Below are 23,495 nucleotides of genomic sequence, written 5' to 3'. Positions count from 1 at the left end.
ACTCATCAGCTCTTTTTCAGACGTATATATATTAAGAAATTCAGCATCAGCTCCAAAAATATTGTGCTACTCCAAATACTACCCTTTGAAACCGGCGGACTCAGTTTGTAGGTTACACAAACACAGCAGTAGCAGTGACGGGCTGAGGACGAGTTTGAATGTGCATCCCTGAATTATGATATAGAGGGAACAACAGTATTGTTACGAATGTAATTCCAGCCGTGTGGACAAGTCAATAGGAGCAGTGTGGGCAATTTTACATCACCAGTTTCCAGCTTATGAAATGCCAACGAACATTACAGGTGACCAGTTTCCATACATTGTTGGTATCAGATAATCTTTTAATTGGTGAATAACTAGAAGTACTAATTTCAGAACTTGTAAGATAATGAGATTTTCTCTGAATGGGTTTGCATCATAATAACCATTAATTTGATGGATGATTTGAAACATTGCATTTGGGGTCATTGTTCACCAAGTGTTTGGCAAAATGTCTAACTCTTAAAGTTTAAGTTTTTGGTGCTGGAGAAAGCAATAACCTGTCAGGGTTATTTCATGAAACGTTAGAGGAAACTATGGTTCTTTGGGCATGCTTTATGCCTTGCCACATTTGAGATCTATAGGTTCTTTTTAGAGGCATGAACTTCTATAGATAGCTTATTTCTGAATGCTTTTATGTTGCCAATCTTTTTTGTTACTTCATCAATCAGTAGGATCATAATTGGTGATCTTAGGCTACTCAATCATTTTTTTGATTCAAAGAGGCTATTTTTTTCGTTCCATGCTCTGCTTTGTGAATTGCAACAACCATTTGAGGTTGAGATTGACATTTCCCTAAATACCATGGGCGTAGCACTTAAGCAAGGAATACATCAAATGATATATCATTCTGAACCATCGTCACAAGCAAAGCTCAATCACATCACATAGGATAAAGAATCCTATGACCTGGCCTGTGCATTAGATTAGTGGTGTCATTATTCTCGGTAAGGAAATATATCTCCATAATGATTTGCAATCCTACAATTTTTTATTCTTAGGCTGAGATTGGAATGCCAAAATTTAAAATATGCATCTTAAATCCACTAGTTTCATCTGGTGAGAAAATATAGGATTTGTGTCCAAGAAAGTGGCAGATTTTCTTAGTCGTTCTTTTCCTTGGATATTTAGAATTTGGATCGTGATGTACAACATATGATGAGTGATATGCCGAATCTAATGCTCAATTGGAGCCCAATTATTCAAGCTGTACATTTGTCAATGGTCACTTTTCCTTGAATTGAGTTTTTAAACAGGATGTTTTATAAGCTCACTAAACTATTTCGCACAAATCCTTGCCAATTTTATATAAGGAGAGGGCACTCATCTTCCTATGGTGGACATTTTGGTCTCTAAAAGGCCTTGTATCACCTTAAATGTTGCATTTATTTGCTTTCTGAGAAGTAGTTTGAATATTAAACTGTTCTAAAGCTTCCAACTGAATGCTTGGAATATGACATTTGTCACCCCTGGACAAAAAATATTGCAGAGCAATTGCAGTACGCAAAACTGAATCCTGGCATTCTCACTCCAGCATATACTAATTAGATTATTCAATCGTGGTCAAAGAGATAGAGAACTAGCAAATTTCACTATAAAAAGTAGTGAAGGCAAGATAATCTCTCATTTTTCCACTATGTTCCCAGCATAGGGACAGCAAGAAATATGGGAATGTGTTTCCTGCATGGCAGGGTTCGACAATGAGGAAGATAGGGAAATTTATATTTATAAAAAAATTTGTGTCGTTATAATTAATTAATTGATTGTAGTCACTAGAAAACCATATTACATAACATCGGAATTGAATTGAGTATTTATATGAGATTTGACATACAAATCAACCAATTATCCTAATTTTATTGTTAATGTTCTGTATACGAGTGCAACAAAAATCCAAGGGCTATACCTACAAAACTATGATTTTGTTTGGAAATTTACATTTTTAAATATCAAATTTACTGTTTAAAAAATGGCAAGAAGATCATAAAACGTAAATTTGAAAAGATAGATATGCTATATACTATAAAATCAAATTTAAGCCTAAACATTTCGCATTAATTTTAATATTCTGAGTACAAACATGTAAATTTAAATGCATTAATTTTTATAATCTGAGGACAAACATGTAAATTTAAATGTAATACACTAAAATTTGCATTAAGTTGTCGCTTCTCTACAAAACTGAGAACTTTGAAAACTATTGCAACAAGTAAAGTACCCGTGCAACTCTGGTCAAAGATAGTGCTGCAGACTTGCTCCACAACCTAAACCATATTCCCATTACATCCTAATAAAACTTGTATAATATAGGCCTAATTCTAGGGGAATACACCTTGTGGCATAGTAAAAACAAACTTAATCCTGATTCCTAACAAGTAAATCTGTAAAATATGATTGTTAAAAAAGGAGCTCCAGTTTCTATTTGTCATCTTTTGAAGTTTGTTAAAAATACTAATGCATCGACTTGTGTTGATCTAAACAGCAACATATGACGGAAATCGTTTTTTCACAGAGATTGAAGGCATTCGCAAAGTATTGTGTCTCTCCTACCATCTTCTTAGTATACTATTGTTTTGCAGTTATGTTATTATATGATTCTTGTCTTTGTAAGTAGTTGTCTTTGTAATGCTTAGGAAACAAACTCCCATGACAATGATTTAAAAAAATGGTAATAGCATTAAGGTATGATATATTGTACAATTTCCTTTCCTGGAATTCAAAGAAGCTTTTTGATTCTATCTAAGCAGGCAACACCTTTGTTGTTGACGGTGGCTGTTTTGGAGCTTAGTGATATTGCGTTTGCGGTAAGTTTTGAGGTTTTTCCTTCTGTTTTGATAGTTGATTAGACATGCCAGTAAAATCGGTTGTTTGTGTTTTTACTTATTTTCTGCTTGTAACAAACAGATGTGTTCATGTCCTAATTTGCAATCTGAGTGCAAAAATGAATTTGTTTTTCAGGTGGATTCAATACCAGCAGTTTTTGGTGTTACAAGAGACCCATTCATTGTTTTCTCGTCAAACATGTTTGCAATTCTTGGTAATACACCAGATTTCATATCTACTAAGGATGGGTTGAACTCGAATTTTCATTCTTTTGTTCAGTGATTGTACACATCATTAAATCATTCTTATTTTGTGAAGTGAAGAAATCAACAAAAGAGTAAAGCAACTACTGAATATTTTGCTTACTAGAAGATAATGTATCCTCATTTGTTCAAAGTACAACTTAGAATGAAACAACAGAATGTAACACAAAAGCAGCCACGATGTGTAATACCATCAATATCATCTTAAATACAACCACTCAAGAACACTAAAACAAACACAAGTACCAATGACACAAAAGGTAGGGCTTTTTACCTCCTTCCTCTTGGATCAAACTTCCTCCTGGAAATTTATAGGTTAGGAAACTCAACCTCAACATATTAATACTAAACAATGCTGTAATGATAATTCTGTTCTCGCAATACCTATTACAAATACCACCCACTAAAAAATTGTATGATGTACATCATTATATCAAGTTGTTGATTTGTGTGTGGCTATGGGAATATATGCACATGCAGTGTTAAAAATATAAGTTATAAGAAGTGTTACTTTAATTGCCAAAAAGTAGAATATTTAAATACATCATAATTTGCAAAAATGAAAATATTGTGTCTCAAAATGCCATTACACAATTGAAATTCAAGTTACAATTGACATTTAATATTCATATTCTTCTTCATCCATCAAAAGCATCATAAGCAGTCTTGGGTACTTAATATTTTGCATCTAAATATTTAAAGGCTTCAAATGAGACTCGTTTGATGTATTCATTGGGAGATACGATAAGCACTGCATATTTTATTTCATATGGATGCACATATTGTGATATATTCACCTGGGTACAGCCCTTGGGTGTTTCCTAGGTGCAGAAATCTGTGCACTCAGGAAGTATCAAGCCATACCAGAGCTGTACCCCTACGCTTGCTGGGCCTGGGCTTTATAAAAGTACCTGAACATAGTATAATTTCATAGCAACAATTAATTGTCCAATCGTAAAGCAATTGTATTTTTAGTTGCTGCTATGATCTAATAATGTACACGCAATAGAAACAATTTTTTTTGTAAACTAGTCAAGTTTTTAGTGGGTGGTGTTGATGTTGTGCCCTTTTGGGGCATTGCATGATGCATCAAAGAATATTAAGTAATAGAAAAATCCTTTGAGAAGGCCCACACATGTTTAGACGTTTTGAGAAACATTTGAAGATCCTTTTGGACAGAGCACAATAAAAATTTGGCATATGGCTGTTGTAACTCTGCAGAACCTGATCTGAACGAATGCATCACCAGAAACTTAATTCTATCAGCAGCCTTTGGAAGGCACCTGATCTGCTTACTGGTTAGAATGATGATTTGGAGTTTAATATATGTGTGAATCCATTAACATCAGACATATATTAATTCAGGAAATCATAACCAATAAAATATGCAAACCCTCAAATGCAGTGCTAGGCAAACCCAAACAAAAGTTGCAAAGTTTGGATCAAAATCAGATTTAGTTGCAAATAATTAATGTCTCAATCTGAATCATGGAATAAAAATTTGGTTCTTGAAGTGAAATCACTCCAAATGAATATGAGGGATTTCCATCCTTTGGAAATTGTAGCCAAGGGATATCATCCTCGTTTGCACTTAATTTGAAAAATCATTTTTTATAAATGACGGTGCAACTGAAATAAGTTTGGTAGGTTTGCCTTCATCGGCAATTCTAAATTTGGGCCCCCAAATAAAGTTTCCCCCCAAAAATTCACATAAAAAGGTAGTTTATTTAGAAACTAATTACACTAGCCATAACGTCCCATTGGTTGGCCTTAGGATGAGATACTAATTCACAGAAATCAAGCTACGATTGGACAACAGAAAGAAAATAAAATCTATTTATATATCAACTATTTTAAGATGATATTCTATAGGGCTTTCTTTAGTTGATACTTATCCTTGTTAGCAATCTGTTTTAAGAATTATTGACTTGAGAGTTAAAACTTAGGGACAAAATTGTATGAAAGACTGCTTCATGTGCAAGCAAACTATTTTTGGTTTAGAAGAGTTATTTATTTCTTTCTTATTTTGTAAACCTTATTACATAGTCCCATTTGCACGTGAATTCTCAATAGGAATTTTATGCTTACTTGCTAATACAAGTTTTTTTCAAATGTCTAATGAGAGATCGAGTATATGTGCTTAGATAGATAGAATTACCTTGTTGAATTGGAAGGCCAACTGTGCTTTTGTACATGATCCTTTATTTTGTTCACTAAATTGTGCTTCCTTTGTTTGAATAACTCAATCTCCATGTTTTTCTCACCTTTTTCTGATCTGTACTTTTAGCTGAAAAGAGTAAGCTTTTAAGGCATAAAATCTCTCATTTAGACTCAAAGTGTTGAATTAGTTGCCGAATTCGTACCTTGGAGGCTGGACCCAGTTTCAGATTCATCCCGATCCGGGCAGCAGTCGTGTTTTTACTATGTTCCCCCGAGTTTCCAGGACAGGGACGGCAGGGGACAGCGGGACAGGTTTCCGGGACGGCATTTTTTTTTGCCAATTTTGGGGACGGCGGGGGACAGCAAATGGGGACGGCAAAAGTGACATTTTTTTTTAGTTTTTTTAATTTTTTGTGTTAAAAAATTGGGGACGGATGCAAGTCCCCAATGAAGTTTCCGGGACGGGGACGTCCCCGTCCCCGAAACGCTGGTTTTTTTGGGGGGGACGCGTCCCCGGGGAACATAGTGTTTTTACCTTGTGGATCCGGACAGAGCCATACGCCAGATCCACAAAGGTTAAAACATGGACCTTGCCCGGATTGGGACAAATCCAACAAGGATCTGCACGAATCCTTGAGAATCCAGCATGGATCCATGCGAATCGGCAAGGATCCACGGGCCAAAGGGTGTTTTAAGTGGGCCCAACTTCATTAAAAATGATTTTTCAATGAACTTTTTCCTCCTAATCCTAAAACGATCTTTTTATTCAACCTCCAAATACATTTCACCTCACATTGGCTCTCTATTTTGCTCTCTCATGTCTCTTTTTTTTTTGTATATACAATGCAGACACACACATGCACACAAATCCTTATGAATCATACTAGGATTTTTTTTTTCACAAGTTGACGGATCCGATTCACGTGCCCGAATCCGAATCCAAACCGACCACTTAGGAATTATCTTTTGCTTCCTCCTATGAATGAAAAGAGAATATGTTCTTTGATTTTTTTATGATGTATACTCAAATCCCAAGAGGTAAATCTTTTACATTGTAAAGAGTTAGAGATCGTGTCCTTAGGTTCTGAAGGTTTTTATTTTATTTCAATTTTAGGAGCTTCGCTTTATAATTTGACTAGATGCTGTTTTTTTTGTGATGGACTAAAAGTCACAAATTAAAACAGTAAGCCACTTAAGAAAAACTATAAAGATGGCCATGCCACTTGCTACCCAGACTTGGTGATCAATGTTGCTCATGTCCCAGTAACAAATACTGTTGTTATTCTTGTACAGTTCTCATTGCTAATGGAATTCATTTTATGAATATTGCAGACCATTATTCATTTGAATCTTTGTACTATTAAATTATATATAACCCTAGTTGTGTTGCATATCTCAAAATCAAGTCTAAGTTACTGAAGAACTTCACTGATTACTATAGTCTTGCATATTTTCTGAGCTGTAACTGACACCGGCCTTTTCTCTTTGTGGGTTTTTTTCTCTAAAGGTTCCTTTCTTGTGGCATGCATTGATCATGCAGTTTCATCACTTATATTGATTTTCCATCATGTTTATGTAGCTGCAACATGGCATAAGCATACCTTTTGTTAATTAACACTACTGAAACAATCGTTGTACTGTCCATAAAAATAATAATCTTGAAACAGTATACATTATTACAAATTATATGGGAAGCTACTGCACTCACTCACAGTACCATGAAAAATGTAACCCTTATGTGCAACAGATTTGAATTTACCAAATTATACATGCAAACAGTAAAACAATGTTTAATAATTCTGAAAATTAAATGGAGTAGAGGCAATTTGAGATTAGAATCTGCCTGCATTTGAGCTGGATCACTTCCATATGGTTAGAATATTTGGCATCTCTCGTTTTGGCAATGGATATTTGATTTTGTGGCATGTTCTGTAGTCTCAACATCTTGTCAATAGATAGCTATTCTAATCTTTACAATGCTCTTTTTTTTCCTCTTGTATTTGTTTGGGTTTTATCTTTTAAGTATTCATTCTTTACACTGTTTTTTTCTTTGGGTTATCTGTAAAGAAATGTTTGGATACAGGACTGATTTGTGCATGTAGCATTGCCGACCTTTTTGTTCTTGGTTTCATTTTTGTTTCTTTCCTTTCTTCGTGGCAGGCTTGCGATCACTCTATACTGTGATATCTGGAAGCATGTCTGAATTGGAGTACCTTCAGGTAATCTCAAGTTAATTCTATATATAATGTTATGTCTACAATTTCAGATGTCTGAAAGGACCTTGCATGTCACATACCCAGGAATATATTTGTCATTAATATTTTTCCTTAATTTAAAAAAAAAATAAAAATTAAACATCGTTTTAGTAAACTGCAAGAATTTCTCTTGTAGTTTTCAAATTTAGACAGCTGTTAATGACCTTTCTCTACTTAAAAGTGATTTAAACATAATCTATCATGCTGTTCTGGAAGCTTCTTACAAAATCTTGAGAAGCAACTATAACAAGCACATAGAAGTTCTGGTTCATATTGTACGTAAGATAAAATTAGTCAGAGGTACAAGTATGAAAAATCAAACTTGGTATTATGGTAGCAATACAAGACATAATCTAAGCAATGATATGAAGAATTCTGGTTACTCAATCACAAAGAGGCAAGTCACCACAGCAGGTCATTCTATTGTCAATTGTAGATAAGAAGCATGTATAGGTTTTAAATTGTAGTTTTATTTTTGTTTCATGCTAACTCTCATTGTCCAAACTTGTGTAGCCTGCTGTTGGAGTGGTTTTAGGCTTCATTGGCTGCAAGATGATAGCTGATTTCTTTGGTAGCTTCATAAGTGGCCATTACTTGTTAGAATAAATGGTTTCTTGCATTTTTTGTATTCCTAAATGTTTCATTTGGATATTTATTCAAGCTGTGGAAGATCCTTTATATAAACAATAAGGTGGTGTATGTCATTTTCCTTCTTTTAAATTTCATTCATGCTTTGCTTTTTTGATTAATTTTTCTCTCCTGTGTTTGTTCTAGGCTATCATACACCTACCGAGGTCTCATTGGGCTTTGTCGCAACAATACTTGGTACTGGAGTTGGTTTAAGCCTCTTGAAAAAATCAAACGATGTGTAACTACTGAGGAGCAAATCTGTACAGAATATTTTTTGTTTCTATGTAATGATGATGTGGAAGTTTGCATGCATTTGTTGAATAAAATTATTAGATATTTTTTGTTCACTTCCCAAATGCTTATCAACAAGTGGGACAGTTAATGACTAACCTTAAATGGTCCTCAAGAGACCATTATGTTGATCAAGATATTAGAAGTGAGAGAGCCATTCTTCTATAATTGTTGATAAGCATCTGAAATCATGCCTGCAGTATTTCAAATTTATGTAAAATCTTTTCAATATTGGTTAAATAACAAAAAGAAGCAAAATCTTCACTAGCACATTTAGAAAATGTATACTTGGGAATGATACTCGTGTGTTGCATTCTTACATAAGTTTTCTTGTTTCCTTCGAACATTATCCTAGTTAAAATCACCAAAGGTAGAGTAGAATGCTTAGATGATTGATTGTCGTCTGTAAATATTGTGTAGCCGACAGGGTGTTGTCATCGGTAAAGATTTTGTAGCCGACAAGTTCATGTCGTCGGTAAAGATTTGTAGCGAACAGATAGATTAGTATTGTTATGTAGCCGACGGACCCCTTCGGGAAGGTTCGGCAGTAAGTATTTATACCCCATCTGGGATCATTGTAAATCATCTTATCTTATCATCAGTTATGTAATCTCTTGGCATATGCGAATAAAGGAGTACTGCTGTTGCTATTCTTGTTCATTGTCTGTGTGCATTAATCTAATTATCTATGCGGTAAACATTTGGTCTTGGCAGCTGAAATGTCCCTTTTCTGATTTTACATGATATTTCCAACCTCTAATCAGATCTTTAAGATCAAACAGCTAATATCCCAAAGATCCACCAAATTCCTCAAGAAACCCCAAATCGGGTATGCTGAAAATAGTGCTAAAAGCTTCACAACTTCACAAATTATTAATGAATCTGAAAATGGAAATTTTTACAGAACTTTCAGCAGCATAACAGCCTACAAATTGACATTTCCAGATCCGTATAGCCTTTACACAACAGCTCGAAAATGTAGGACCAAAACTATGCTCATCGGGCTCCCGAAATAGCACAAAATATGCTCGGAAGCACCACAAAAACACTAATAATCTATCTCAGAAGTTTAATCACGTCCCAATATATATATTCAGCTCTATTTTAACATTTAAAAGTCTGATATACAGTAGCAACCCAAACTGATATGAAATACTCAACTGTAAACACCAAACTCATACAAAAACACACCCGGAAACTCACAAATCTGCACTGTTCAGCACAAAGGCATACTCTGTATGAGCATGCACATGGAATGGCTTCAAACTCCCATCCTTAGCCTTCCTGGAAACCTGCAAACTCCCGTTCTTGGGTCTCCCTGGAAACCTGCAAACTCCCGTTCTTGGGTCTCCTTCTCCACAGGTTTGGCAGCCTCTGAAGAATAACAAAGAATGAGCAAAAATCAAGTTCTGGAATTGAGCCCAAAATGCCTCCAAACCCCTTAAAAGAGGGCATAACTGTAACTCACGTCCAAGAGAGGTTAATGAAACTTATTTTAATAATAATTTTCATTTATTAGTCCAACGATTTCCAAAGATTAACCCCCTTTTTCCGAAACTTCACTTTCTTGGGCCTGCCTGCCTTAGCAAAGATTATTATTTGTTAATTATTTGAAAAGGGGACATGACAGCAGCGAGGGCCGCTGCCCCCTCGACCCCGCCCTGTATTGCGATAGGGATCGCACCTGAGGTTTTGCCCCAAGACTCCGCGGGGGCGCTGCACCTCGACACTGCTAGGGCCGATGCCCCCTAGACCCCCAGTCGTTGCGATTAATCAGTCGTGGGAAGTGTGACCGGTTGATGAGACTTGGAGCTGATGCAGGCATAGTGTGCCAGAGGCGGAGAGAGCACTGGAGCAAGCCTTTCAAGAGGGATGTTATGCTTTGAGGCACTTGGAGTAGGTGTTGGATGTGAAGCTGTCTTGGTGGATGCATGGAGAGCTTGGGAGGAGTTGATCATCTAGTTGAAGGCAGTATAGTGACACTTGGCTCAGGGTACCCAAGCGTTGGAAGCAGAGAAAGCAGCACAGGAGGCTATCAAGGTCAGTAAAGGAACCAGTATTGTGTTAGCAGAGGCTACAGATGCAACGTGGGTTAGAGACCAGTTTGATGCAGGCACGGGATGAATGTGAAAGTGATGTGACAGAAACAGATCTATCTTGTTGTAGTTAGTTAGTTAATGTATTTTGTTTGTTAATTTGTCTCGAGATATTGTGTAATTGTCGTCTGGAGACTACTTTTTCTTTTGGGTGGGATAATTTCGTCTGTAAATATTGTGTAGCCGACAGGGTGTTGTCGTCGGTAAAGATTTTGTAGCCGACGAGTTCATGTTGTCAGTAAAGATTTGTAGCCGACAGATAGATTAGTATTGTTATGTAGCCGATGGACCCCTTCGGGAAGGTTTGGCGAAAAGTATTTATACCCCGTCTGGGATCATTGTAAATCATCTTATCTTATCATCAGTTATGTAATCTCTTGGCATATGAATAAAGGAGTACTGTTGTTGCTGTTCTTGTTCATTGTTTGTGTGCATTAATCTAATTATCTATGCGGTAAACATTGATTATCATCTACGTTACTGGATCCACTCCTAGACTTGGGAATTCGTGGACCGGTTTGCTCCTATCTTGTCAGATTCGCTCAGAACTCTGCCATAGTGAACATAATTTGCTGGGAATTCTTAGAGGAATGGTGCAGGAGCACCCACATAAAATATTTTGGATGTGATTTTTGCATGAAGAATTTATCCTAATTTTGTCTTTACGATAAGATCTTTTCTTGAGATTCGTACAGATCATTGTGGGGTCATTCTTCTCCATTCTATATTGATCTAGAGTATTCTGTAAGCTATTCTTCCTATTTTGTAATAATCTAGAATTTTCTGTAGACCATCTTAGCAAGTATAAATAGAGTTTTAGGTTTAGGTCTAGGTTTAGGGCAAGTTTTTGGGGTATGAAATTATGGGGAGAAGAAATCTGTAGGAGAGCAAATGTATATACTATTCATTTGATGAATTAATCAAGAAGAATTTTATTATATATAACTCTTGCTAGTGTTGCATTCCTTTTGATATTGCTTCCATTGAATTTATCTCTGCATCATTTTTGGTATCAAAGCTGGGGGAAAGCTCTTGAGGAAATTAGATTTTATGTCTGGATCAGAGTCAGAAGCTAAAACATCAAACATGGTCACCAATGCTAAACTGGCAAAGAAGATGCAAGAACATGAGAAAATCAATAATCGGTTATTAGATGAATTTGAGAAGATGAAGGGCCAGATGGAAAAGACAACAAAGATTTCCTCAGAGAAAGAGGAAGAAGGGGAAGAAAAGAATACTCCTAAGCAGGAGGTGGTTAACTTACCTGCAGACCCAAGATACTTTACAGAAGCCCTTGAAAGAGTTGGCAAGAAGGATGCCAAAGGTGACCTACCCATCTTCTCGGGAAAGATGGATGTTGATGCTGTTGTGGATTGGATAGAAGCATTGAACAACCATTTTGAATGTGAAAATATAGCAGAGAAGGACAAGGTAAAAATTGCCAATTCAAAGTTGAAGGGACTAACTCTCACTTGGTGGAATTTCACTCAAGGAGAAAGGGTCAAAGAAGGTAAGAACATGATAACTTCATGGGAAAGGATGTGTGCCAAGGTGAGAGAAACATACTTGAGGATTATGAAATCCAACTTTATCAAAGGAGACAAAGTTTAAGACAAAAGGAGCTAGATGTCACAGCCTATACTAAAGAATTTCAAAAATTAAGCCTAAGGGCAAAGCAGAGTGAATATGAAAGTGTAAAAGTTGCTAGATATCTCAATGGATTGAGGTTGAACATTCAAGAAGAACTTAACTTATTGTGTCCTGATACAATACAAAAGTGTTATCAACTAGCTTTGAAGGTGGAAGCCAAATTGAAAAGAAGGCAAGAACAAAATAGCAGAGGAAGAGGAAGAAATCAAAGGGGAAGAGGAAATTTCCAAGGAAGAGTGTTGATGCTGTTGTGGATTGGATAGAAGCATTGAACAACCATTTTGAATGTGAAAATATAGCAAAGAAGGACAAGGTAAAAATTGCCAATTCAAAGTTGAAGGGACCAACCCTCACTTGGTGGAATTTCACTCAAGGAGAAAGGGTCAAAGAAGGTAAGAACACGATAACTTCATGGGAAAGGATGTGTGCCAAGGTGAGAGAAACATACTTACTTGAGGATTATGAAATCCAACTTCATCAAAGGAGACAAAGTTTAAGACAAAAGGAGCTAGATGTCACAGCCTATACTAAAGAATTTCAAAAATTAAGCCTAAGGGCAAAGCAGAGTGAATATGAAAGTGTAAAAGATACTAGATATCTCAATGGATTGAGGTTGAACATTCAAGAAGAACTTAACTTATTGTGTCCTGATACAATACAAAAGTGTTATCAACTAGCTTTGAAGGTGGAAGCCAAATTGAAAAGAAGGCAAGAACAAAATAGCAGAGGAAGAGGAAGAAATCAAAGGGGAAGAGGAAATTTCCAAGGAAGAGGACAAAACCATGAAGATCATAAGGAGATAAAGCAAGAAACAAGTCAAAGCAAAGGAAATTTCAGAGGTAACTTCAGAGGTAGAAGAGGTAGTTCAATAGGTGGATTTGGTGGTAGAAGGGCAAGTCCGATTATTTGTTTCAATTGCAATAAGGAGGGACATTATGCATCTAGGTGTTCGGATAGGGCAAGTTCAAATTCACAAGCTGAAAGAAGAACACATTTGGTACAAGATGATGAATACCAAGAGAAGGAGATGGTTGACTCAGATAGTGTACCTGAAAGAGGAGAAAGTTTAATGATGAAAAGAAAACTTTTGAAAGTGCCTACTACCATGGAACCACCACAAAGGAAAACTATCTTTAAGACTGCTTGCAAATCCGGAGGTAAGGTATGTAAAGTCATTATTGACTCAGGATCTATTGAGAATTTAGTTTCTGTTGAGATGGTTCAGAAGTTAAAACTTAGGAGGATACCTCATCCTTTTCTTTATAAGGTTTCATGGCTAACAAAGGGTCAACAAACTCTTGTAAATGAGCAAAAATTGGTTGATTTTCAGATTGGAAAGTATACTGACAGAATTTTGTGTGATATAGTTGGCATGGATGCATGCCACCTATTATTTCGTAGGCTCTGGCAATATGATTTGCAGGCACAACATGATGGAAAACTCAATATATACACCATCAAGAAGGATGGAAAAGTGATTAGATTGATTCCATTTGTTGATCATGAAGAAGTGGAAGAAAATAAAGAGAGGGAAGCCAAAATTATGATGGTTGATAAAAAGGAATTCTTACAGGACATGAAGGATGAACCTAAACCTTGTGTTTTTTTGCTACTTAGCCCACAACCACAAGAACCCATTGGAAATGACAAAAAGGAGGCTAAAACAAAGAAGACAAATCCTAATGAAGTGAAAGAACTTTTGGATAAGTATGAAGGTTTGATTTCAAAAGGTATGCCAGAGTCTTTACCACCAATACGAGACATTAGTCATTGTATTGATTTCATTCCTGGAGCTACTTTACCCAATAAGGCTACATAGAAGATGACACCTCAACAAAATGAGGAGATTGCTAGACAAGTAAAGGAGTTACGTGATTCTGACTTGATTACGAAAAGCTTAAGCCCATGTGCTATACCTGTTGTTTTGGGAGAAGGAAGAAACCTAGAGGTTGTGCATTGATTCTAGAGCCATTAATAAGATTACAATCAAATATAGGTTTCCAATGCCAAGAATTGAAGATTTGCTTGATTGTTTGGGAGGTGCAAAGTATTTCTCCAAGATTGACTTAAAAAGTGGGTACCATCAAATAAGGATAAGAGCTGGAGATGAATGGAAGACAGTATTCGAAACCAACGATGGATTATATGAATGGAAGGTAATGTCATTTGGACTCTCTAATGCTCCTAGTACCTTCATGAGACTTATGAATGAAATACTCAAAGATTTCAATGGTAAGTTCATCATAGTATATTTAGATGACATATTAATTTTCAGCAAGACAAAAGAAGAACACTTAGAGCACATTGACATGGTTTTGAGAACACTTCATGAGGAGAAATTGTTAATAAATTTGGAAAAGTGTTTGTTCATGCAAGAGGAGCTGACATATCTTGGTTTTGTTATCTCCCAAGGTAGCTTGAAGATGGATAAAGATAAGGTAAGTGCTATACTATCTTGGCCACCCCCAAGAACAGTTGGAGATGTTAGAAGCTTTCATGGTCTTGCTACATTTTATAGGAAATTCATAAAAAAATTCAGTCATATATGTGCTCCTATGTTAGAAACTATTAAAGGAGGAAGGAAGTGTAAGTTTGCATAGAGTCAATTAGCAAATGAAGCTTTTGAATTGCTCAAGAAAAAGGTTAGTGAGCAGCCAATTCTTTCTTTACCTGATTTTAACAAAGTTTTCCAAATAGAATGTGATGCTAGCAAGGTTGTTATAGGGGTAGTTCTTAGTCAAGAAGGAAAACTAGTGGCTTTCTCAAGTGAAAAACTCAATGAAGCCAAGCAGAAATACTCTTCATATGACTTAGAAATGTATGCATTGTTTCAAGCTCTCAAAAGGTGGAGACACTACTTGTTGCCAAAGGAGTTTGTTGTGTATACCGATAACCAAGCCCTTAGTTTTTTGAATAACCAAGACAAATTAAGTCATAGGCACATGAAATGGGTGGAGTATTTACAGGCCTATACCTTCACCATCAAGCATAAGAAGGGCATATCAAACAAGGTTGTTGATGCTCTTAGTAGAAGGAATCTGACTGTCTCCCAGATACAGCTAGAAAGTGTGGGAATTGGAGCACTCAAGGACATGTATGTAGCAGACCTAGATTTTGGCGATATCTACAAGGTATGTATGGAGTTTGGTGAAAGATACCATGCCGATTTTCTTGATTTTTTGATACAAGACAAACTTCTTTTCAAAGGAGGACAACTATGTGTACCCAGGTGCTCTATGCGAACAAACATTATCAAAGAGAAGCATAGTGGAACAATGGGTGGACATTTTGGTTTGTATAAAACTTTGGAATTGGTTAGAAGGTACTACTATTGGCCTAAACTTCAGACTAATGTTAGAAACTTTTTGGAAGCATGTATGATTTGTGAAAGGGCCAAAGGAAGGACTACAAATGCAGGGTTTTATCAACCTTTGCCAATACCATCTAGACCCTGGGAAAGCATAGCGATGAATTTTGTAATGAGGCTGCCACGGACACAAAAGGGGCATGATAGTGTATTTGTTGTAGTAGATAGGTTCAGCAAAATGGCTCACTTCTTAACATGTAAGTCGACCTATGATGCCTCTCATATAGCATATCTCTTTTTCAAGGAAGTCATAAGGATTCACGGGCTACCTCTCAACATAGTTTCAGACAGGGATGTGAAGTTTGTAGGACACTTTTGGAGAACTTTATGGAGGAAACTTGGAACCAATTTATCATTCTCATCAACCTACCACCCTCAAACTGATGGCCAAACAGAGGTAGTTAATAGAACATTGGGTAATTTGTTAAGAACACTCACAAGACAACATGCAACAAAATGGGATGTAATCCTACCCCAAGCTGAATTTGCATATAATGACTCCATCAATAGAAGTATAGGAAAGTCACCATTTCAAGTGGTGTATGGAATTCATCCTAGAGGGATTTTTGAGTTAAGAGACATGAGTTCACAGCAACAAGTTAGTGCCTAGGGAGAAGAATTTGCTACAACCATAAAAGAAATCCATGATGAAGTCAAAGCACAACTCCAACAAACCTCTGACAAGTATAAAAAGCATGCAGATCAGAAATAGAGACACTTAGAATTTGAAGTGGGAGATTTAGTATGGGCAAATCTCAAGAAAGAGAGGCTACCAAAAAGTAAATCTACCAAGCTTATGTTGAGAAAACTAGGTCCTTGTCAAATATTAAAGAAGTTTGGAACCAATGCTTATGAGATTCAATTGCCACCTGAGATTGGCATTTCTCTCATCTTCAACATAGTAGACCTCACACCATTCAAAGCACCCACTGAAGAAATTGATATAGGACAGATTGCTGATACAGAGGACATTCAATGTTTACCATTTAAGCAAACACCACAGCTAGAAAGGATACTTGACACCAAAGTCATAAAGCACACAAGAGGAAAGGAGTCCAAGCAGTATTTTGTAAAACTCAAAGGTTATTCGGATGCAGATGTTGTGTGGATGATTGAACAAGATATCAAGAAGCAAGATACCACTCTGCAAGCGCTCATCTCAAGTGGGCTTGAGATAAAATTTCCTAGGGAGTATGGTGCAGGAGCACCCACATAAAATATTTTAGATGTGATTTTTGCATGAAGAATTTATCCTGATTTTGTCTTTATGATAAGATTTTTTCTTGGGATTCGTACAAATCATTGTGGGGTCATTCTTCCCCATTCTATATTGATCTAGAGTACTTTGCAAGCTATTCTTCCTAGTTTGTAATAATCTAGAATTTTTCGTAAACCGTCTTAGCAAGTATAAATAGAGTTTTAGGTTTAGGTTTAGGTTTAGGGCAAGTTTTTGAGATATGAAATTATGAGGAGAAGAAATTTGTAGGAGAGCAAATGTATATACTATTCATTTGATGAATTAATTAAGAAGAATTTTATTATATATAACTCTTGCTAGTGTTGGATTCCTTTTGATATTGCTTCCATTGAATTTATCTCTGCATCAAAGAACCTGTGTGGAATTTTTACAACTTTGGTTTCCAGTGGAGGAATCAGGACACAATTTCTCAAAATTTGGTTTGAAGATACATTTTGTGTGTTTTTGATGACTTATTCATTTTTTTCCCCAAATTAAGTCAATTTGATCCTCAAGTCCTAAAAGTGACCTATAAAAAGACCAAAAAGGTTGTTTTATGTGGCATTCATGCATTTGTGATGAAAAAGGAAACTTCTTAGCATAGTGGTGTATGAACTTATTTGTTGCTGCATATATATACACATATTTACAAAAATAAATATTCTTGTGTGGATGAATTTGAACCCAACCCAGAACAATTTAGAATGACAAAACGACACAAAGATTATTATATGTGCTTGAAGGAGTATTTAAAACAAAAATATTAGTGTTGTTGTAGTGTGCAGTTGCAGTAGTGGTAAAAACAATAACTGAAACAGTTTACTAGCAGTCCCCTCCCTTAATACATTGTTCCAAAAATCATCAAATCAATCTTGCTGTAGAGACCTCTTTTTAAGGCTTACACATCAAAGCTTGCTGATTTAAATACATATTTCTTTGAAGAATCAAATCCTTAATCAAGTGGAACTCCCCCAAGTTGTATTGTGACCCTTGTAAAGGTGTAGCTCGAAGCTGAATCCTTAAGTTGTTCGTCCTGAACTTTTGAATCACAAACACTGAATTGTATTGAGCAAAATCCTCCAAATTGTCTCTTGACCTTTAGAAGGGTGATAATTATTTAGTATTGATCACAATCCCGTGAGCTCTATGGACAACCATCCATACTCGAGCTCATTACCAAAACCCAAACTAGTCTTGGAATTGAATCTTCATAACATGAATTCTTCAAATTTATCAGCATCAACAAGAAAATAAAAGTAGAGAGCATGAAAGAAAAGCCAAAAACGGTTCTCATACAAGCAACATTTTAAAGCAAGAAGCTAACTTGAGATGATAGAAATTCCTCCATCCTTTGATGCCTCTAACGTCCAAGAATAACCCTAGCAATTCTTCGTATTGTTGAGTTGGTATTCAAGACCTGTCTTGGATCATGTTGCTAGGTTCATAAATTATTTGGATCCATATTACTTGAGTTATGATTCGTTCTCTTTTGGGTAGCATATTCTTGTTTGTCCTTGGACTTAACCATGGAATTTGGATTTCCAATGGAGATCTATGACATGTTATCTTTAGTGACACATCTAAATTTTCTTTGTGATCCCGTGAGGACCTAAATCCAAAACTTCAAGCTCTCAAACGATTTATACCAAGAATTCATATGATTTAGAGTCGGACCTATTTGTTGTATACGTTTCTTGTTCTTGGGGAATGTAATTGATCTCAAGGCCGGCTTGCTTGTCATGATACCTTTATATGTGATGTAAAGAATCTATTGAGAGGTAGTAATATGGAGTAGTAAAATATAGGAAGAGGTTTAAATTCAAGGTCGATCTCTGAAGTTCTTCAAGCAGTCAGACATATTGGCCTAGCATGTATAAGGCATGTGTGCTTGACTAAATGAAATGTGATTTCCTATTGAATAAAGGTGGATCTAACATTGCTCTCTATTCCTTGGTGTTTCACTATTCTTACTCTTATTGCATGCTTGGGTAGATCTCATTGAGTTCCCTCGTTTGGTGGCTGAATCAAATTGTATTGGGGAAAGGTTTGTGTTTTGGAGGATTGAGTTATTAAATGGAAGTTGCGAAGCGCGAATTGATTTGTTATGGGGTGACATAATTAAGGTTTGACCTACAATTACAAAGGGTAGTGAAATAGTTCATGAAAGGAGAAATGTAAGTACTGTAGTGAAGGATGTGGTGAGACAAATTGTAGCTAGACTTGAAGCAATAGAAACTGTCCAAAGAAGAGGAAGACCTATTGAAGATTTGAGTGATAAAAAAATTGAGGAAGTAGTTAGGAGATGTTGAGGTGATACTTGAACAAGGGGATGGAAGATTCCTGAGAGCCTTGACTTGAGTTAATACAAGACCACATTTCAAGTTACCTGGTTATGATGTTAAGCTATATTTAGATGAATCACTTAATTGGATTACTAAGGTGGAAAACCATTTGTAGTATGAAAGTACAAATGCAAATAAGAAGGTTAAAATTGCTAACACTAAGTTGAAGGACATGCATCATTATGGGAGAGCATTTGCGAACAAATAGACATAGGAGAGGAAAGGTAAAGATAACATCATGGGTTAAAATGGTGAATAAGTTGAAAGGTAAATTATTGCTTGCTAATTATCAAGTCAATTTGCTTAGGCAAATGTAGAATACAAAGTGAAAGGAACCTACTGTAAATGAGCATACCAAACAATTCTATAGATTGGATATCAGATCTGGACATATGGATGATGAGGTTGAAAGAATCGCAAGATACATAAATGTTTTGAGGACATCTATTTAGGATGAGATCAATTTGGTTAAGATGGAAAGCATTGAGGAAGCTTATCAATGTTTTCTTAAGGTCGAGAAGAAATTGAACAAGAGACGAGAACATAGACAAAGAAGAAGAGGTGGCAGATTTTAGAGAGGTGGGACATTTACTGGAAGAGGAAGATCTTGTTCAAACCTTAACAAAGAAAAATCAAAACCAAAAGAAGAAAGTTCATATACCAAGGAAGAGGATTTTACTCTAGAAGTAATAATTATAGAAAAAAAAGGAGTTTGTTCTAGGGAAATCGTTTCAAATGTGGAGAAGGTTAGAGAATTTAAGTGCACATAAGGAAATTCTAACAAGAAGAGCAGTAGTAGGAGAAATAATACATTTATGGGAAAAGAGTGATATGGATATATGAATTAATCAGAAGATGAAGAAGCCTTTATGGTTAGAAGAGCATTGTGTGATGACAAAGTTGATGAAGAATTAGTGTTGAGGAAAAGTTTGTTCAAGACAAGATGTAATGATGCAAGAAAGTGTTGCAAAGTTGTCATTGATAGTGGGTGTTCAAACGACCTAGGATTAGAGGATTTGGTTATCAAGGATGAAACATCCAAAGCCATATCATATTGCATGGATAAATGATGGTCATAAGGTACTGGTAAGTGAGCAATATGTAGTAAAATTGAGAATTGGATCTTATCATGGTGAATTTCTTCGTGATATTATGTCGATGGGTTTTTATATCTTGTCTCGCAATCCTTGGCAGTATGATAGACAAACAAGACATGATAGTAGATTGAATAGGTATACCATAGTAGCAAATGGGGTGAAGCAACTGTTGCTACCTTTGGTAGAAGATCTTATGAACGTGAATTATACTGCAACAAGGGTTTGCTTGGTTGTAGGGAGGAAATACTTGGATGGTATAAAGAAAGAGAGCATGTGTTATGCTTTGATTAAAAAGAAACTTGATTTGGGAATACTGGATGAACAACCTTAGGAGAAAAAAGAGTTGCTAACATAATTTGAAGACATCATTTTAGATAATGTACCTTATGGATTACCCCTTATTAGGAGTATCAATTTTTGTATAGAACTAGTTTCGGAAGGAAGTTTACCAAACAAAACACTACATCGCATGACACTCACAGAGAATGAGGAATTGAATGGACAAGTGCAAAAGTTGTTGAGGAAAGGTCCAATTAGAGAAAATTTGAGTCCTTGTGTTAGTATCTACGTTATTGTCACCAAAGAAGAGTGAGGAATGGAGAGTATCTATCAATTCTAGAGCTATCAATAAGATCACAATAAGGTGTAGATTTCCTTTGCCTAGGATGGATGACATAATGGATTTGCTTGAGTAGAGCAAAGTACGTTACTAAGAATTTAAACAATGGTATTCATCAAATAAAAATAAAAATAAAAATAGTTGATGAATGGAAGATTGCATTCAAGACTAATGAGAGTGTGCATGAATGGATGGTTATGCCTTTTGGCTTAACTAATGTACTTGGTACTTCCACAAGGTATGATTATTTTGGGATAAATTTGTGATTGTCTACTTGGATATATTATGATTTTTAGTAAGAGTAAAGAACAACATTTTTCATCTAAGACAAGTATTGCAAAGATTGAAAGAGGAAAGGTTGTTAATTAATATCAAGAAATGTTATTTTATGAAGAAAGAGATAACATATCTTGAATTTGTAATTTTTTCTGAAGGTGAATCATGAGAAGGTTAAAGCAATTGTGGAATGACCTACACCAAATAGTGCTGGGGAAGTTGGATCATTTTATGGATTAGTTAGTTTTTACCGGAAGTTTATTTAGAATTATAGTTTGGTTGGTAATCCTATGACAAAGACTATGAGATTGAAAGAATTTCAGATGGAAACATGGTGCAAACCAAAGTTTCGAGTTATTGAAAAAAAAAGTTTTGAACAACTAGTATTGGCTTAATCAGATTTCAACAAGATATTTCAAGTGGATTATGGTGCAAGTGGGAATGCAATTAGATGTGCAAGTCAAGAAGGTACATTTGTTGCTTTTTACAGTGGAAGTTAGAATGATACTAAGAGAAAATATTTGGTCTATGATCGAGAGTTCTATGCCATTGTTCAATCTTTGAAGAATTGGAAATATTACTTGTTGTCTAAGGAGTTTGTGTTGTATAATGATCATAAAGCATTACAGTATTTGAGTAGCTGGGAAAAACAAATCGAAGATACATGAGATGAATTGAGTTATACTCTTGTGTTGAAGTATAAGAGTGGACAATCAAATAGCCATTGATGCCTTAAATAGAAAGAGGAATTTCCAATAGAGATGAGAATATAACTACTTGGGTTAGATGAATTGAATACCTTGTATGAAACAAATCTTGATTTTGTACAAGCATGAAAGAGTTATAAAGAATTTTTTATAGTTGACTGAAGGAAGTTGTTTGATAATTTCATTCAAGATGATATGTTGTCTAAAGTAGTTCAGTTATGCATACCTATAGGTTCAAGGAACAATAATATGATAAAAGAGAAAGATAATAGAGAACTTGCAAGACACTTTGGCATTGACAAGACATTAAGTTTGACAAGTGAGAGGTATTGTTCGCCACAAATTTACAGGGTTGTAAGTAAATTTGTTTAAAGTTGCAAAATTTGTCGAGTTGGTAAGGGTAATTGTCAAAATGTGGATCAGTATACGACATTCCTATACCTTGTAGACTTTGGGAGAATATTCTAGGATGGATTTTGTTTTACGATTAGTAAATAAACAAAGAGGCAATGATTCTATATTTGTGGTGGACATATCTTCTAGCATGTCACATTTCATTCCTTGTAAGAAGACATTAGATGCAATACACATTGCTGACTTTTTCTTTGAGGAAATTGTAAGATTGCATGGATTACCAAAGAGTATAGTTTCAGACAAGGATAATAAATTCGTAGGATATTTTTGGAGGACACTTTGGAGGTAGCCTAATGCTAATTTGAAGTATAGCTTTACTTTTCATCCTCAAACTGATGGACAAAGAGGTTGTGAACAAGAGTGAAGGGGATTTGTTGACAAGCTTGGTTGGAGACAAGCTTGGTAATCAAGATTTGGTTTTAGCACGAGGAGAGTTTGCATATAATAATTTGGTGAATAGGAGCACATGAAAGACACCTTTTGAAGTAGTTACTGGCATGAGTCTTAAGAGCATTCCATAGCTAAGGGATCTTAAGCATGAGGACAAAATGAGTGCTCAAGCAAATGAATTTGTGATTTTTAGGAAGTCATTACATAAGGAATTAAGTATCATTTTGAATGGATGAATTAGAAATATAAGGGGAAGGTTGATATTGTTGAAGATTGTGGCTATGATAGAGAACCTTATCTCTGATTTTGTTGTATTTATTGAAATTGAGATAATACTTATAGATTGTATTTACAACTGGAGAAAATATTTATGATACTATTTGAGAGTATTATATGAAAATACATGTCATGCGAAGAGTCATGCATTTGGAAAATTGAAAAGACTTATTTTTGGAAATTGAAGATATCTTTGGTTGTGATGTGAAGAATCTCTCAATTCTATGTATTTGTGCGAATTCTTTGATACAGTTGTATCAAGTGGAAAGCATTGTAGTTGAACATTTTGTACTTAAAATAAAAGAAAGTTGTTTGGTGTGGTTGAGTTTTTCCCTTTAAGTGGAAGAGTTTTCCTAGGATAATCTCGTGTCTTATGTGTTTTTATTCTACCATTCTTATTACTATTTTTCATTATTTTTTGTGCAAAACATCAGCATAGTATTGGAATCAGGTTTTGGTAACAATAATTAGGGAATGTCAGAAACAAGTCTCCAGTGTTGGAGTTTGTTGCGTCAAAATAAGATTTCAGTCTTGATGTTACCTGCAAATTTAGCCTCCTTATT

General features: G+C 35.5%; 1 protein-coding gene across 5 annotated transcripts in view; it reads left to right on the top strand.

The window, feature by feature from the left end:
* Window positions 1-8,731, top strand: part of PDE149 (integral membrane TerC family protein) — a 207,863-nt gene extending 199,132 nt beyond the window's left edge. For all 5 annotated transcript variants that reach the window (XM_089798518.1, XM_089798516.1, XM_089798520.1 and 2 more), the window contains 6 exons: window positions 2,522-2,571; window positions 2,787-2,843; window positions 2,998-3,076; window positions 7,446-7,504; window positions 8,054-8,111; window positions 8,315-8,731. In XM_089798518.1, the coding sequence (XP_089654644.1) occupies window positions 2,522-2,571; window positions 2,787-2,843; window positions 2,998-3,076; window positions 7,446-7,504; window positions 8,054-8,111; window positions 8,315-8,412 (401 nt within the window). In that variant the 3' untranslated portion in view covers window positions 8,413-8,731. The remainder of the gene's footprint in view (window positions 1-2,521; window positions 2,572-2,786; window positions 2,844-2,997; window positions 3,077-7,445; window positions 7,505-8,053; window positions 8,112-8,314) is intronic.
* Window positions 8,732-23,495: the final 14,764 nt, after the last annotated feature.

The sequence above is a fragment of the Cupressus sempervirens genome, chromosome 8 (assembly GCF_028749045.1).
Source record: "Cupressus sempervirens isolate cs-2001-9-10 chromosome 8, ASM2874904v1, whole genome shotgun sequence".
NCBI classification, from domain to species: Eukaryota; Viridiplantae; Streptophyta; class Pinopsida; order Cupressales; family Cupressaceae; genus Cupressus; species Cupressus sempervirens.
Note: the sequence above shows the minus strand (reverse complement) of the source record. Positions and strands in the feature narration are given on the sequence as shown.